At 41.2% G+C, this 18,645-nt stretch overlaps 1 protein-coding gene across 50 annotated transcripts in view; it reads left to right on the top strand.

The window, feature by feature from the left end:
* GTDC1 (glycosyltransferase like domain containing 1) overlaps window positions 1-18,645 on the top strand; it is a 183,149-nt gene that overhangs the window by 71,013 nt on the left and 93,491 nt on the right. For 19 of the 50 annotated variants that reach the window (XM_040560672.1, XM_040560651.1, XM_040560638.1 and 16 more), the window contains one exon: window positions 18,069-18,362. The exons of 30 other annotated variants lie outside the window; for them this stretch is intronic. In XM_040560672.1, coding sequence (XP_040416606.1) covers window positions 18,082-18,362 — 281 coding nt within the window. In that variant the 5' untranslated portion in view covers window positions 18,069-18,081. Of the gene's footprint in view, window positions 1-16,620; window positions 16,799-18,068; window positions 18,363-18,645 lie in introns of those variants that run through there. One more of the 50 variants, XM_040560637.1, reaches the window with a different exon arrangement.

Raw genomic sequence — 18,645 nt, 5'->3', positions numbered from 1 at the left:
GTTGCTGAGGCTCTGCATTTCTCTTAGCCAGTAGTCTTTGCATTACGTGGTCGAGATACAGTAATAACAGGAATGTTATTTTTTATTGGATGAGATAGTAGTCAAAGATAATATTGTTGCCTATTAATTGCTTGACTATGAGTGAATCATGAAGAGGAAGGTACAAAACCTGACTGTGCTACGTGCTCGGGGTTGTTACATTATCACTTTGGTATTTGTCTTCCCATTATCTCTTTAACTCACCTTTGCGCAGTACATTTTAGACTATACGTGTGTTCGTTTCTTTTGATTTCCATCCCAGCACGTGCTGTGGAATTTAAAACCGTAACTTTATTAACTCTTGCTTGTAGTATCTTGGATGTCGTCTCTAAAATGCCAGTGTTACAAGGGGGTTGTAATGCAAGCTGTGGTGCATTGTAGGTAGAGTATTTCGTCTCTGTGCAGATTGCCAGTATTAAGTGCCAGACCATACAAGCAGCCTTCTGACCACAAAGCCTGACCACGCTCGGTCTATTAGCTGTACTCCAGAAGTATTTGTTTAGTTTTCCCTCAGATGGATAACCAATATGGAACATTCTGTCCACAGAAGTCTTATTAAAGAGGTTAGAGCATCCTGCTAATTAGGAAAAACTAATTAGGCAGATTGTTGCGCCTGTAACCAGAACTTTATATTTTAATGGATTTGAAATGTGGTATATTTATTTTTCCTATTGTAAAATACACTTTTCTTTTAAATGTTTGGAAATAGTCTTCTTGAGGAGATTACTCAGAGTAAGAAAGCAGCAACTTTCTAATTTTTTAATTTATTAAATAAGCTTTTGATGAATATATGCTGTAAAATTGACGAAATCATTAATTCATTCCAGAACTGCAGCAATCAAAACTATTTTGTCTATTACCTTTCTCTTGGTGGATTGAAAGTTTCTAACTGCCCCAAAGAGGAGCTGAAACAAGTTCATAGGAAGGAACGCTATAGTTTGTGGCTGCAGTAAAATTAGGCTTAGGTGGTACACACATTCAGCAACGATTCTTTGTCTCCTTCACGCTACATTTCATTAGCTGCTCTTTCTTTGAGTCTTGGGAAGTTTATCATGTTTAAAACCGAACTGAACCAACTTGCGAGTGCCCTAGCAGTGCTGTTTTGGACTTTCATCGTGTACAAACTGGAACCTGAAAATCAGCCCGTCCTCGGTTGTGGTGTGACCTGGAGGCAAGACGCTAGGCGTTGGTTGACTTTTCAAGGTCTGCGTCTGAATTCCTGGCAGCGGGTGCGTTTGGGTACAGATGACTGGTGCTGAGGCATTCGCTTCGTTTGCGAGGTGCCACGTGGAAGGCAAGGGATGTTTGTGACTGAGGGGAGAAGGTCTGACTCGAGATGCACTTATCTATATTGGAGATGGATTGCTCTGTAATGGCTACTTTTGAACGTTTTCCCAGCTACACCCTGCTCTGAACTTTAATTAGTATTAGCATTTTTTCAAACTTGTCAGTCTGTGTTTTGTGAAATGCCTTGGCTTGTGGAGAAGCCTCGTAGCCAGGAGCTGTGGGCAGTAACCTTGCAAAAGGCTTGCAAGACTTGTTTCTCTGCTGTCAGCCTCTGCCACCACCAGACCTTCTATATTTGCAGGACTGTCAGCTCTGGCTTTGGCAAGTCAGATTTGTGTTCAGCATCTCTGATGACCTGCAGATTTGCACCCTTTCATGTTTCTGCAGTTTAGTCTTCAGCATAAAATCTGGTCTATTATCAGCCAGACAGGTCTAGGTAGTTAGCATGATGTCATGTCTCTTAAGCAGTTTATGGAACAAGGATGAAATTCATGGCAATAAATATTTTAGATTGTTTTTGTTTGGCTTCTTAAGCAAAATAGTTTCTTTAGGTGAGAGGTTATTTTGCATGTGACTCTGCTGTATGATGTATTGGTGGTTTTAGTACATAGGATGCTTCTCTCCCTTCATGTCATATGTTGAAATTGCTACTTGCAGTTAATAGCTTTGCAGATTCTTGTTTATTTACTGGTCATTCCTCTGAAGTGGATGACTCCTTTAGCCTTCAGTGATTGGAGGCATTCTGGTCCTCCATATAACTGTAAGCGTACATATTTTTGCTGTTAAGAGCCACAAGATTGCTTCTTTTTCCCCTGCACCATGTCTTGTTTCATTGGGTAATATAGAGAAAGTGGATCGGAGGGGGGCAGTAAATGAGAAAGGCATATTGTTGAACGTGCTTGTGGTGCAAAGAGCCTGCTCTGCCCCCTGCCCTGGCTCCAGCTGGGATGTGCGGTGCTGTTCCCTTGTCATGGGCTTGGAGAGGCTGGAGCTGGCTGGGCAGTGCGGGGAGAGAGGTTCTGCTTCATGGATGTGGGTGTCCGTTAGTTTGGGGTCTTCTGCGCCATTCAGAAAGCAGAATAACTGCCCTGCCTTATCCATGCTTCAGGATTTCGGTGTTGGGTGAGAGCAGTTCTGTTCTTCCCAGTAAGCTTTCGTTGTGTGGCTGATCCTCTGTTTTATTTGGGTTTTTAACAGCATTGGAAGTAATTTTCAGGCACCGCTTGCAGACCAGTTTGCAGATGACTCCAGCTTAGTTCATCTTGGCTTTCCACACTCCTTCCCTTTCTGTGTTTTGCCACGCTCTGACATTTTAACTGTCACTGGCCTTGCCTCCTGGCATTTCAGGCTGTGCATCCTTCCCTCTGACATTGCACGTGTCCTGGTAGAAGTCTATTGCAGAGATACAGGCTCTGGATTTGCCAGCAGCTGGGCATTTCTGTATCAACAGGCAGCGTTCAATCGTGTTGCCTTGAGATCTAAATAAATTTGCATTTATCTGAATAAATCTTGATGTTTTGAACCTTGACTCTCTAATGCTTCACGCTCGGGTATTTTTCTGCATTGTCAAGGAGGATGACTGTAGTAAAACAATGAGCTGATTACTCCTTCTAGTAGATAATAATTTCTTAATGCGGTAGGGATACTAGGAAGAATAGATAGTCTTGGAAGACTCTTTGTGGAATAAGGCTTAAGCACTGCAGCAGTAGGATGTGCAGTCCCCTTCATGCCGGGTCAGACGTAGCTTGGCTGTTGTGGGACAGATGGGCTGACATCAAAGGACAAAAATCATGTAGGTTCTAGAAAACACTTTAAAAACATATGGGAACTCTACTATTTTGCAAAAATTCTTGTTGCTTATCATGGTGCGTTGTCATGCTTGGATTTCAGGTGTGCGGAGCTCAATTACAGCCGGGCCCCAGGCCCGTGTAGATGTGCCTCTTTTTGGAGGAACAATGCCTGGACCTCCTTCCTCTTGGTTTCCCCCATGCCACGTGCGTGTCTTACAGTACTTCTGTGGCAAATGACTCTGAGTCACGGGTCGGGCTTGAAATTTAACAGCGTGAAATTCACCTAGCTCGCACCGAGCAGCGCTGCGGCCTGCTGGGCAGCGGAGCAGTGCTGAGGGGCTGCGGCCTTCAGGGCTGGCGCTGAGGGGCAGATACCTACACCGGGGCTCCTCTTCATGTCCAGCATTGCCCTAAACCCCCATTTGCAGTGGGGACACCACGTGGTGGTGGCTTCTTCCTCGCCAACAATATTGAAAAGAGAAACTAAGATTTTGGGGGGTGAGGTTTACTGAAATTTCCACAGCATGCCAAAATAGGTTTTTATTAATAGGTCTTAGCCTTGTAAGGTAATTCCTTGTAAAAGTATTTTGTTTAAGTATTTTTTGTAAAAGCTTTTCCTGGAGTAGGTAACTGAAAGCAAGACAAGATGCTGCGAGTCTAGCCTGTGTTTTATGGGGTGCTCCAAAGGCACAGTGGTCCAGGGGATGTTTGTGAGGAGGACAGTGATAGAGAGAAGGACAGGAACGGGTGCTGAGTTTTACTTTATGTGAGCTTTTAAAAATGTTAATGTTGATCTGTGATAGTATATTATCAAAAGTTCAGTTTTCCTAAATCTGGTTGATGGACTCTAGAAGAGCTCTTGTGTCATTCCTTGCAGCTTTTGCCCCACTTAAAATTTTGTGAGATGCTTTCGTTACGAAAGCCATTGAATTTAAGATTTTTTCCTGTCATGTCATATGAATGTGTTTTTGCCGTAGTGGCACTTGCCCGTTTTGGATTATTTTCTGCCTATGAATATTATGTGATTTCTTGTTAAAGTGAATGACAAGATGATGTATGACATACTTGAGATGGTATTGAGCAGAGTCTAGTTGGAAAATTGCAGTGATAATTTTCTTTTTACATCTCAAACTTAAACGCCATTGAGGAATAAAAAAAAAAAGTGTAACAGACAACTCAAGAAAAGCATAAGGGGAAACCTTGAAAAATTACAGGGAAATTTCCATAACAGATACACTAGTAATGCTGGTTTAATAATGATTTCCTGTCATGAACTATTTTTATCATATGCCTGTTCTCTGACGTGGCATTCTATTTAACATTTTTGAGAGCCATGTTTTAATCAGATTAAGCTCAAGGAAACCGATAGGTATCTGCTTGGCTCATGGCTTCTGCTTCTGTTTCTTATTTAGTCACAAGACTATTGTTGCTGGAATCTTTTAAAGCACATTTTGCTTCAGCTGCAGCAGGCGTGCAGCTCACCCTGCGCGAGCCTGACGGTGGTGTGCCAGTGATTTTCATGATATATGCGCAGGGTGCACCGTGGAATTATTTTGTAAATTAAAGAAGACTGATACAAACTGTTTCTTTTCCTCATGTGATTAAATAGCCAAAAATAGCAATCTATTTTTAGGCTCAAGCCTAGTAATGTTTCTTAGGAGCAAACTAACCAAAAACAGTGTGCTGGGAAAGGCTGATAATGAATAGTACTGCATTCTAGTCCACTTATGTAAAACAAAAACGCCTAATAAAACCGTGGATGTTCTTGAATCATTTTATATAGTGTGCAACATTAATAGTACTTTCCATACAGGAGATGTCACGAGGATAAAATATAAATGCATGCATTTTTAACTTTGATATTTTCATGTTCTTTAGTCACTAAATTAGACACAGCAGAAAAGTTTGTGAGCAGAATTCTTTGTTAGATTCTCCAGTATTGGGCATGTCCAAAATGATCAGAAAAGGTGCTGTATGACATTGGGGGCTATTGGTAGTGCTTGAACATTAGTGCATTTAGCACCTCATTAGATGGTCTGGGTGTTTTGGACCATGGGGAAGCATAAGCAGACTTGCTGTTAAAAAGCTCCATCAATACGAGCTTTTCTAATTTCCAGAACAACAACAAAAAAATGTATTAAATTGCTAATGACCTCTTTTGTCTGTTGCAAATACAGATTTTTTTTTGCCCACACGGTAGAGGCTGTATTCAACAGCTTGGTTCGTATTGCATTTCCTCGATGTATTATTTATTTGGTTGACGTGCTAGAAATCTGTGAGTCTAAGAATTAATAAAGGTTATTAGTTACTTTCCATAATAAAATTAGCTGACCTTTAAATAAGAGCATTATACAGGGGATCTCTAAGTGGAAAAATGACAGAACGCATTTTTAATATGGTGGCCACTTCTATTACTATATTTTACAGCAACAGCATAGACTATACCTGTTACGATGCTCTTGACTGTGTATTTGCAGACAGCAATGGATAAAGTGATTTTTTTGTGTTCCAGACAGGATTTAACCCTTTGGTAACAGTTTATTTTTGTCTTATATTTGGTAACATTTCAACAGTCGCGAAAAATGAAGACGCAACTTAATGTTCTGAGAATGAATGTCCTCTGGAAAGAGCAGCAATGGGAGTTTGCTGTGGTTTTCATTACGCATGATTATATGCAGATTCCTTCAGAGCTCTAACAGACTGCCTTCACTTGCTATCAGGCGTACGTGATGAACGCCCCTCAGCTGGTCAGATGCCGTGCACTGTATCAGCATGCTATTAGATGTTAATCTTTCTAGTGACTGAATTCGTCTACCAATTTAGGCAGAGACTTGTTGTAAAATGCAGAATTGCACGTGAAGGTTGCGTTCACACCTTCTGTTTTTAACTTGGGAACGGGCTCCACCTCAGGCAGGTTTCTTAAAGTAGTTATTAAAGCAAACTTTCCGAATCATTTTTGTACTAACGGCTAACGCAGGGCTTATGCTGAACAATGGTATCGCTAATTGTGCCATTATCTGGAAAAGATCTTACAGATACTCAAAGGATGCTCTGTATTTTTCTTGTGATTTCTGAAACTTTGACAATATATGTAATGATTATATTATAGCTTGGATTACAGGTGAACTTAAATACAGCACCACAAGCAAATCTGTAGTTTTTCAAATTTTGACTAGGTCTTAAAACATTCGTTGAAATCCTTACAAGATATTCTGCTATTTGTAGCATCATATAGGTCTGTCTCCCCATCTGTCTCTGTTTTTCATGACGACGAGGCTCTGGTACATTTTTTTTACACTTTTGTACTTATTCATTGAGCCCACTGTAATGCTGTTTCTATCATAGCTATTCGTCCAACAGCTTTTATTGATCATTTGTGATAAAATAAAAGAATTTTTCATAGGGAGAAATTTAACTAGCAATCAGTTAATTCAGTTTAATTACATTTAGTTTTATATACTAGGAAAACTAATGTAATCAGAACCCATTTTATGTGCTATTAAATAAATAAATTAGTAACATAATGCGGTGCCAAAACCTTAGGAACACTGAAAAAAATATTCTCACTGAATTATTTGCTGTTAGGCCATATTTATTAAGGAATTCATGCAACTTTTATATTTTAAATGTAGCTACTCATCTAAGGTTCAGATTCCCTACAAATAAATCCTTATTTAACAGGATATCCCTGAGACTTTTTTTTTTATTATTGGCAGCCTGACTAAAATAGTCTCATCTGGTTTAACTAAAATCTTTGCATTACTTGGCAGTGGTTTCTTTTGTACGTGGTGCTTAGAGCTCATTGAAGCTCAAATGGTACAGGAAATGCAAATCATGCAAATCATCCTCACGCTGACGATGTACAGTGGCGTGATTGAGCAGCAGTACGTATGGCTCGTGGGCTGACCACATGAAAGAAGTCATTTAAAGACCAGATGAGCCAAAGCTGGGTTAAGTTAGACTATGTGTGAGCTTCAAAGCTTATAGAATAGCATCCTTTTTAAAAATAAATTTATTTTATTAATAACACCTGCACCGAGTTCTTAAACAGTGAGAACATATAGAGGTGAACATTACATTAAATATATGCCATACTTAAATCAGAAGGGCAAAATTGATATTTTTGCAGAAATTCAGGTATGCATTCCTGTCGGTGGAAGTAGACCACAATCTAATAGACTGCAAAAAAGTCCCGTTCATTTGTTGTGCATAAAAGCCCAACTCTTCTCTCCCTTTCAGGTAAAAATGAAAATAAATGGAAGATGAAAGGGAATTTTGGTCTGCGCAGAAGGGTTAAGAACAGGCTTTCTGTAAGTGCTTGGGAGTTGAGAGAAGAGGGCGGTTGAGTGCTTTCTGTTATTAAAAACTGCATAGGATTTCTTGGGTAACTTAGACAAAAATCCTGCATATTTTTTCCCATACTTCTGAGGAGCTGCTCCTGTACTTTTGGGGCTGTATTTAGTAGGGTTGAGCCGTAGCTGCTCTGTGTTAACTCAGGACCCTGAGCCTGGTGCTGGTTTGGAGAGCAGCTGTGTGTAAACCTAGGGCTTTCTTTTGGGTTCAGCCTAATCCAGTGACTCTTGTGAGGCAGATGTGCAAAAACTGATGTGTGCAACCTGAGAAAGGGAGTGGGTAAAAATTGCTACTAGAGTAATAAGCATTTTTCATATTAAATTTGCAATAAAAAGAGTGGATGGTATTTTTTTTTAAAGACCTCATTACCTAATCCTACCACTGTTAATACTCAACTTGGGTGGCTGTTTTGCTTCTAGTAGGAGTCTTATTTCCCAGTTTTTTTATACGGCCCTCATCTGCTTTTCTTTGCTGTTTTGATGTTTTTAAAAGTTGAGATTCATTCAAATAATGTAACTTGACACAAAGCTGGGAAATGTCAACCTTGAACTGTTTCTGTGTAATGTTTAATTTTTACTTGAAACAGTAGCCCTAAGGTGGTCTGCTGTGGGACAGTTCAGGACACTGCACTGTGTAATCCCCGACGGGTGTAACTTTTTATATTCTTTCACAAATGCCCTGCTCCTCCTTCAATACTTGTAATTTGTCCAAGCACAGGAGCAAGAAGGAAGAAAATATAAGTTTTTATACTTCCTCTACTGGCTTGCATCAATCCACAGGTCCCACAGAAAGAGGGTGAGGGAGATTTCCCCCTTTTTTTTTTTTAAACAGACAAAAATCACCTTAATGTGTTCCTTTCTTTACTACCACATACAAAGTCTAGATGAGAACGTCCCCCTCTTGGTGTGCCCACAGGCTGGGGCAGCTCCCGTCATGCTGAGCACCTCTGGGTGGTGGTCACAGGGCCAAGTTGGGGGGTTGGGGTTTAGGAAAGCCAGGAATGGTCATGTTTCCCCTTCTCCATGTATTTTTTAATTTCTTTTTAAGAAAAGAAACGTGGATGAACAGATGACATCCTGAAATCATCGCAGGGTGCTGCAGAAAGGAACAAGGTAAATGAACACTGTTTTTTTTGAGCCAGATACCTGGAGTTATCTCCTATGGCAGACCCTTGTGAGACTGCATCTGGGCTTCAGAGGCGTCTTCATAAGTCCAGCACACACATAGTGTTTTAATTGAGGAAGGCATTAAAATCACAGATAATAATAAATTATCTCTTACACTCAGTACGAGAAATAGCAAGATGCAGGAGCTAACAAAGAAAGTAGAACAGACATCATGCTAGTTTTTTTCCCTAATAATTTCATGTAATTTAATATCCATTTCAGTGTTTGTCAGGAAATAGAGATTGCTTAAATATCTGTACCTAAGAGCACAGGGCTGTGTAAAGATCTTTGAATTTTAAAGTTAATTTGTTTCATCCAGCACTATGTAGAGATATATACAGAAAATTAATCCCATATGATCGTGCAACTACCAATGGTCCAGAACTCTTTCTGAAATACTTTCCAAAGAGTATCTCCGGTCATCTTGACAAACAGCTTGAGCAAAGTTTCCTTTTCAAGAGTCCCTGAAAGGTTTTGCATGTAGTCCAAAGGCATCACCGGAAAAACTGTTTTTATTTGGAGACCTTGACCAAAAATATTTCACTTCGCTTAGCGTCTGCAGATACGAAAGCTTGTCGACCAGACACCTCGAACAGATTTTTAGCTTTCTGTGGCAGAGAGCTGCACGATCTTTTCTCAATAACAAATCAGCTGTTGTCAAAAATTTTCCTGGCCACGGTTTAAATAGCTTAATTCAGAATATAGTATTTCACAGTTATATTGTGGAATTTGATGGAAGTGTGGGTAAATCTATGCATTCAAATGTGTATAACATAAATATAAATCTATGTAGTATAGATGTGTGTTGTCTGTGTACTTATGTTTGTGTGCGAATGCATACAAACATATGTGCATATACACATACTATCTCTGCCTGAAAATACGATATCTGAAACTACTGAATCACTACGCATGGTCTCATGAAGATAACATTTCATTCAGGAAGTCTGTCAGGTACCGTGGTGAGCAGGGTCTGTAAGATATGTAGGCAGAGTGACATGATAATATAGGGATTGATTAAATCACCAGACCGTGACTTCCTCTTATCTTCAACTCTGGCGTGGGCTCCCGAGTTCTCACTGTGGCACTGATTCTCTTCATGGCCCTTGATAAGCAAGTTTTGGCCTCACTTTCTGAATCTTAAAGATTAGAAAGCGTCTGGTATATTCTTCTCACCCTGGTATTTCTCTTACATGGTACTGGGGAGTAATGGACGTTCAGAGCTGGGTGCTTTATTTAATCATAAAACAATTTCAGAAGTTTCACAATGCCATGGTTGCATATGAGATAAGTTGGGAAAACAATTTTAAAATATCTGGAAGCCTAAAAGCGTTATTTTTAGAGTATTACTTTATTATTAGATTTTTTCACGGGGCAGGAAATCTCAGTGTTGCAGCATTGGGGTTCAGTTTGCTTACTTGGGGATTGTCTCTGTATTGTAAAAATTGACCAAACGTGACTGTAGCGTAACAGCACGGTGGTCAAATCTGCAGAACTTTTAGCCAGGACCTGGAGAACATTTCAAAAATGGGCAAAAGGCTTCGGGTTCAGAGCTGCCAAGTGCTCTGGCTGTAAGCTTAACACGTTCCCTTCAAATTCTGCACTGCTCTGCGAGTCCTTGCGTTGGTCCCCACGTGCCGTGTGAGGAGCTCCAGCCACGTTGCAGGGCGAGCTGTCTTGCCCAGGCAGCAAAGCTGAGAGTTTTTTTTTTTCTTCCCTTTTGCTGGTAGCGTTACAGAGAACGGCCTGCTGTGTTAACGTGAAATAAAATGATAGGGCATCAATTCAGATTACACTGAAAAAACACCTTACGTAAATGGAAATAAATCAGCTTATGGTATGTGCCAGGCATGTTGCAAGTTTTATTTAAGAAATACATGACTGAAGGGTTCCATTCAGTCCAAATGCTCCCCTTTGTGATCTTTAGCCATGTTTGTAGAGAAACCTCTCTTAAACCACTTACAGCTTAATTCAGAACAGACAAAACAATTATTTTTTGAAAGTTTGATGAAATATGTTTGGCAGCTTTTGAATTTAGGAGAGTGTTTGTCTCACTTCTTTGAAAATCTCACTTCATTTGGCCATTCAGCCATTTCGGTGTAATCGTTCAAGTCTGGTAGTGAGTGTGGGCTTTACCAAGTTCAGAAATTATCTCGTAGGAAAGGCTAGTGGCTGAAAATGCCGTGCGATAGTCAAAGACTGAAATTTTCTCTATTGATACGCTTCTGAATGTTGCTCTACCCGCTGTCCCCAGGTGCTCAGTGAACTGCTGGTTGAGAAACGTCTCCCCATAGGGGTTTGGTACCTAGCGGTGAGAGAGGCTCTCCTGCAGCCTCTGTCCCCACGAGCGTCACATCCTGCGGACAGGAGGAGCTGGAGGAGCAACTGTGCTGCCAGATGCTGCAGTGGCCCTGGTCCTCAGGGATGGTGAGCAGCTCGAGCTGCCCCATGCTCCTATTTGAAAGTTACAACTCTTGATTTTGACCAAATCAGAGAGCGCTGCTCTCCTGCAGGCTTCTGACTAGCGTGCTCTGACATGCACCTCTCTTCTAGTTGAGCTTTTTTATTTATTTATTTACAACACACACGTTTGTGTGTCATTTTAAAGCACGAAATGGCTGTATTTTAATTTCTTAGGCAACAGAAGTGTTGCTTTATCTTCTGTAAGTATAAACAGTGTATGTTTATACGCCAGCGTGTCGCTGTTACAAGGAGGAGGAAGACTGACTCTGCAAAGTACAGTTTTATGGTGGAGCTGTTGCATGAACGCAGAGCAGAAACATGTAAATTGTGCTTCTGCTTGCAAGTTCAGCTGATCATCCTGAATGGTCTGCTCCGTTGGTATTAAGGCAGGAAGGTTGTCACTATGCCACAGCAACTTGCATTGTAGAAATGTGAAGGGGAAAAATAAATATTTGCACTTCCCTGATATTTTTGTTGCATTTGGTTAAGATACTCACGTAGATAGAAATGTATGAGGCAGTATGCACTTTGTGAATATATATTAAAGTTACTAAGTTATTCCTAATGTTCTGTAGTGCTGCCTGCTCCTGACAAACATCTGATACGGATCATATGCCTCTCAAAAGAGAACTTCCTCGAGCAAAATCTCCTCATGAAAACAGGTTGGAGATACTCACATTCTCTCTCTCGCTCTCACTCGCATGTTACATTTTGGCACGTTGTAGAAGCAGGTAGCATATCTACTACCTGCTGTTGAAAGTGTTGAAGATACTGAATTATTTATTCCATCTTCTGCACTATCCAAACTCGTTTTGGGTAGTTTGACACATCTCGGTCTTCCATATGGATACTTCATGGTGACAGAGTTGCCAGCTGCTCAGGTTTTATGACAGTCTGAGTTTTTTCGAGGGCTGTATTAGTTTTCTGGGAAGAATCCTGCTTTTCTTGAGGTCCCCATTCTTAAGCAGTAGCTTTGCCTTGGATTGATACTGTTCAATGGGATTTTTTGTGAAAATTAGCTGCAAGAGCATTAGCTTCCATAAAAATATTTTTAGAAGGACTTGACATTTATAGATTATCTGAGATGAAATCAGAACCATGGAATATTATAAAAATCTGAAATCCATTTGCTAAGAAAACTAAGGTCCTTTTAGTGATTGTCTTGAAATTTGCAAAAAAAAAAAAAAAGTGTTTACATATCAAAGCGCCTAAAGCAACATACAAAACAGGTGGCAGTCGGGAATGTTTTGGAGAACAGAATTTTGGGGGCGCTCGAAATGTAGAACTGCTAACCGGTCTGCTGAGACCCTGCCCATCTTCTCTGCGATTGTGCAAAGTGCATGGGTTTTCAGATGTTTTAAAATATAAAATGTGTAAATGTGAAAATTGGGAGAAGATTTGAGCTTTGAGTTTGCCAAAGCTTTTTAAAATAAAGGGGAATTGGCCATTGTTTTACTTCACCTTTCATTCATCAGTGAGTCCATTCATGTATGCCTTTCTTGGGTGAAACTCTCACTGGTTTTGGTGGGTGGCTGTGTGCTGCACTGAGTTTGATTCCCCTTGATTGGGATAAATCCATCTCACTCGCAGTGAAGACCATATATCTATGATGATGACTGTCATCCTGGATCCATTTCCATCACTGTAAGGGAAGCTATTACCCTGCCTTTGAAGAGTCACTGCATTTATCAGCTTCTTTGGCTTCAGGTCAGTCACTTTTTCCCCGCCACCGGGCAAGGCAAGAAGGACAAGGAAAGGAACTTGCTACTCTTAAAAGTGTTCAAGTTGTCACGTTCTGTTCTCGCTGTTTTCCACCTCCTGTTTGTAGAGTGCACACCAGGAGCGATGGGCAGGGAGCAGAGTGCTGGGGCACCGTGTCCTTCCTGCGTGCCTCTGTTACCCCTGCAGCAGGGATGCCGGGAAGCTCCTGTGCTGAAGCAGCCCAAACCCCAGGACATAACACTATCATACTTAGCTAACACGTGCACCGTGAAAAAAAAATAGCCACTCTTTGAAATTTGTTGAAGTCTCAACGTACGTATTCACGTGGAAGCATATATTCAATGCAAAGATGAGTTCAGTGGGAAAATAGTACTTGTTGCATATTATATCGAAGGAAAGATTTGGAGTTTTCCAGCTCTAGGTGCTCAGGGTGTTGTGTCTCCAATGATTGGAAATGCTCAGTCGCTTCCCTCAGTTACTTGGCAGCTTCCTGGGTAGAAATCATTCCCTTGGCATGGAGGAACCTGCACGGCAACTCCTCCATTCGCATTCTGCGTTCCAGCCCTGACGTGGTGTTGCCATTTAAGCGTTGTCTTCGTAGGGCTCAGGAGAAGGTCTGTGTGTAAGGGCGCTCTACACTGCAGAGCGTTGTGTGTATGCACTGTATGTACCCGTGCACTGAGTGTGCAGGGGAGAGAGAGTGCACCATGAAAAAAACCCTAATGTAGTCATTACAGATAAAAATAGAAAAAATACCTGTTTCTTCATTTAAATGAAGTTTCAAGCCCCCTTCAGTAAGCACCATCTGACACGAAGTAGTCGTCCTCAACATTTCTTCATTAGCATTGCTGCTGACGAGCAGTGTTGCGATGCGTACCACCCCTTGGGTGGTAGGAACAGTAGCATTTTGCATGCCAGTCATTTGACATATTGTTTTTTGTTCCAGAATTAGACAGATAAGACACCAAGTTAAATGAATGTGCAGACTTTAAAGCAGTAAACAATGCCATTCAAGTGTTACCTGGTTAGTTTGAGTAGAACACCAGTTTTAGAAGTCTTTTCCTTTAAAAAAGTCTTTTCACGATACATTCCCACATCCTGTATATTTACCAGGACTATATTTACCAACTATTTTCGATAGTTGTCTTCTTTTTCTTGTACTTTCTTTTTCTTGCTTCTTACCTTCTTGCAAATATATCTCACAGCATATATTTGAGCAGAGTTAGTCTGTGCATCTCTCATAAGCCATCCACCGCTGGCTACCTTTCGCTGATTTGCTTATGTTCTGATCTAATAAGATGCCTTTCCTTCGTTATTTAGTGCCGACAGTGTGAGGTCTGAACGAGGAAGATGATGTGGATTCGTGGCTTTCTCCTTCCCCCATCGCCGCAGCAAGAGCTGCTTGGTCTCGACCTCTCTCTTCATGGAAGCAGAGAGGCCGATGTAGCCCATGGTGAACAATCTGGCCACTAAAGTAAGAATGTGCATCTGTCAGTAATTAATTGAAGCCAAATTTAATTACAAATCAGGGAAAGAAAATAGTACCACACACTTAATAAAACCGAAGAAGCCTCAGTGCTGTTGCCTAAAAACCAAAGCAATCCAAACAAAATAGGACACCTCCCTAAAGTCTCTCTTTCAAAGAGCCTCTTCCAAGCTCGCTTCTCAGTGTTAAATAGAAAAGTAGTTTTAACTGCTTTCACATCATTTCCAGTCTCTTTTGAGTTAAAGGTAACAGAAAATACTGGTAAGTGTTTAAGACTAGTTCTCAAATAGTTGTCAAGCTAGGAATTTGGCCCCTAAAAATGGATTTTTGGGGTTTTATTGTATGAAAACACTTTGTTTGGTTGAGATAAACATTCATGGGGATAAGAAGGAATTGACAGAGAACCTAAATAATTTACAAATGAAATACTTACTGCATTTGCGTAGCCCCTTGATTATTGTAAAGGTGAGAGAATTGCTATTTTATATACCTAGTGTTGGTGAATAACGTCAGTGAGGCCAGCGGGTTGAGAGTGGGGGCTCTGGGACATCCTACCTGGGGGCATAAGAGAGGGCTGGAAGCGTGGGCGAGAGGCAGGGAAGGATGGGACCTGCAGTAATGGGGCTGGACACGCAGCCCCCTCCGCTCCAGGTACATCGCATGGCAGATGTTCATGCAGATGGCTTAGAGCATTGTTTGGGATTTGGTAATATACAACAAATGGGAAAATTTGATTTCTAGGTAGTAAATTCTTTTGGAAAATGTAGCTAAGGTCTGACACGGCAGGGAAAAGGATTTCAACCGCAGTCCAAAGTAGTGTACTGTAAAATGAGGGAGTGTTTTTTGAATAAAAATATCAAAAGGAGATTGGTAATGAGAGTTCAAAACAAAGTATTCATTTCTAGTGTATTTTAATATACAAGACAACCCCCAAATCCCAAACTATTGAGCTGGTGGCAGCCATGAAAATCCATCGTTGTGTACTATATGTATGTATAGTAATTACTGCAAGAGGGAAAAATATTTTCCTTTACGATTAATATTTGTAAACGTTTATGAAAGTACATAACAAATAAATAAGACAAACACATGGCCTAATTAAGATGAAAGGCATGACAACCCTTGTGATTTGTTCTGAAAAATAAAGACCGTCAAAATAGTAAGACTTAATTATTTCTGTAAACATCTCAAATTATGCTCTATCTATTAGAACTTAATTTATGAGATATATGTTATCATATCAATAAGCATTTTTGACATTTGTACATTCCATGTCAAAAACATTAGAGTTAATTTATTTTTATTATATTGTATACAGTCATATATTACCATTTATTAGTATTTATTATTCAGAAATTCAGAGTCATCTATTGTTTAATGGAAAATGGAAGAGCATTTTCTATCTGATTGCAATTTGCGTATTCTTGATAGTGATAAAAATGCAACTTCTGCAAGTTGATCGTATAAAAACTTGTGAGATAATAAATGAAAATAACCACTCTGTTTAGTATTGCACACATTAATAATGCTATTTGATGTACAGTTTACCCTTGAAAAATAACTTGAAGCCAAATCCATGGACTTGTCTGAGTTGCTGGGCTGAATGAAACCAAGGGGACTGCATGCTGGCGATGGGATGGAGGAACCAAAGCCCTGGGGTTTGCCCTTGCGGAGCTTGAAGACACCACATGAAACTTGTGTTTCTCGAGGTGACTGCTTCTGGTCACGCTTCTCCTCCTCTACTTGCTCTGTGGCTCTTTGCAGAGGTTTGAGGGGACAGCACAGCGGGGCACGGCACAGTCCCGCGTCCCATTCAGAATAAAGCCACTTTTGGGAAACGGCCTGAGGGTTCACGGCTGCGTGCTACATGGTGTTAGGCCTTCCGATTGAAACGTCAGGAAATAATACATAGGTACAGCGTCATCTGGAGTTCGGTGAGTGCGAAGCAGTTAATGCCTCGTGAGGAGCAGGGGGGATTTGTCCACTCCATGTGGTCAAGGCTTAGTTGTACATTTCTGCACAGGGCTGCTTCCAGCATCACACCGCCCTCCTGAAAAACAGGGGAGCGTCAGTTTGGTGAGAGCTGCCTGGTGAGCAGCCCTTTTCCGGGTACCTGTTTCCCCTAACAGGCCCCTATTGGCAGTGGCATCCAAATCTAGCGCTGCTTTATCATAACACCGCGTCAACGAAGAGCGCTCGTGCATGTTTTCTAGACGGCCATGTCTTCAATCATAGACTCAGTTCAATGTGAATGTGGTTGTTTTGCTGCACGGATTCATGGACTTTGATTTCATCTGCAGTGCAGGAGCGTCGGCGCTGCCGCCACGGGATCTTGCCCTCCAGCAATCCTCCCTTGCCAGGCAGGGCCGGCTGCGGGGCACCTGCGCGGCGACGCCAGGAACAGTCCCAGTACACATCAGCTGCTGCTTTAAACCCACTTTGTGCTGTAAACGCGGGGAATCAGACAGTTCAGTCTCTAGATCCGCAGATAGGTAAATATGCGCTGTGTGGTCTCCCAGGGGGAAGGCGAAATGTGTTTTTAGTTAGGTTGCATGGGAATTTAATTGAAAGATTTAGGGCAGTTTCATAAAAGAGTAAATCATGGTTACGTGACATGAAGAAGATTTATTAAACAAAATAAATATACTTTAGCACCTTCACTGCTATAATTTGCTTGATATAAATGGAAATCTGTATCAGGCGTTTCGTCTGCTGGTAATATAAAAGCCTTTCCTTTTTTATTTTTAATTTTACTGCTTTTCAGTCCTTTGGAGTAAAATAACGTGAAAGACAATAGCAAAGGTCAGGTTGCTCTCCATACACATCCCAGCTCTGAGTCTGCAAGCGTGCTCAGCCTCCCTCCCCTGAATATTTGTATAAATTAAGCACACGCTTAACTTAATTCACCTAAGTAGGCCCTCAGAAGTCGGGCGGGCTATTAAGTGCTTCGAATTAAGCACAGGCTTAGCGTAAGACCAGGGCTTGTGCGGATGGTGGCCCTGAAAGCTGGCCGGGCTCCAGGCGCCGATGCTGCTCTGCGTGCCATGGTCCTGGGGGTGGAAAGAGCCTGGGGACATCTTGGCGGGGACAGCTGGGGCGTTACGAGCGTGACCTTCAGCTTTGTGATGAGCCGAACTGCCCGGTGTACTTAGCGGGGGGTCCTGCGTCCATTATACGGTGCAGCATCAATAGGCCTAGATAAGGATGCTATAATGGCAGTTTAAATGTGTTGTGTTTTTTTTTTGTGAGGTGGCGAGTTAATGATGTAGCAGTTAATTTGAATTTAGCAGACGTTTTAAATATAGGTTTCTCTTACAGAGACAAAAGTTGCAATTTAAAGCTCTTTGGTGGTCTAAAAACAGCTTAATTCTCTAGTAGCATGGTAATAAGTACTAATCCAGCTTATACAGTGATTGTAGTATGTCATGTTTGTGAAAGATTGCCTAACTCTGCTTTCTCTGGGTTTTATGTTAATTTTTTTAAATTAAACATAAAACCTTATAACATCTTTATGCTGAGATAAACTGTTCAATTTAACTTGTGCTCAAGCAGCAGCTGTCAGGAATTATCATGTTCGGAGCGTTCTTGCTATCACCTTGTGTCTCTACCTCCCGGATACAGAAAGCTCACCTTGTTAGGATTTATTGCTTAAATAATAACCCGAGGTAAAATGGAAGTTGATGTCACACGGAATGACAACTGACATATATTTATGTCGCACGTTACATTATAATAAACTTTCCCTTCTTCCCCTTGTAATAGGTGTTAAGTGGAAATGCAGCGCAGCATATCCTCCGGTGCCCTGCGTGAGTCCATTAGCCACGTCCACGGCTGCTCCCTGGGCATGTTCGCGGTGACTCGGGCTGTCAGGTGTTATTTAGGCTTGCAAAGCCGAAGAAATTGGTTATTGCTGGTAGTTAGCAGCTTTTACGCCGGCAAAGAAACAAACAGGAGAGCAGCTCGTGTTTGTTGCCTTCAGTCCTGGAGGAGCCGAGAACTGCAGGTGGACGAGGGGGGTTTTTTCTGGTGCCGTTACCAATTCGACGCTTTTTTGCCGTAAGAAACGTAAGCAGTGTCATTTCAGGTTCTAAATCTGAGTTTGCTAGTAATTGCAACAATTTTCTCTTGACACTGGTTTATTTATGAGCTGGGCAGTGATAAGTGATCTGCTTGTTAATTCCTAGCACTTCCCATTTATGCTGTAGAAAATTTAGGTCTGCCTCTTGCAAGCTTTCCAAGTTTCTGTCCTTTTCTGCCTTACTAAAGCCAGCCTGCTGCTCCCTGATGCTGCTGCTGGATTCCTTTATTTTGTCTAAACCGGTACCACAAGAATTATTTT

Source organism: Cygnus olor, chromosome 6, assembly GCF_009769625.2.
Source record: "Cygnus olor isolate bCygOlo1 chromosome 6, bCygOlo1.pri.v2, whole genome shotgun sequence".
In the NCBI taxonomy this organism is placed as follows: Eukaryota; Metazoa; Chordata; class Aves; order Anseriformes; family Anatidae; genus Cygnus; species Cygnus olor.
Note: the sequence above shows the minus strand (reverse complement) of the source record. Positions and strands in the feature narration are given on the sequence as shown.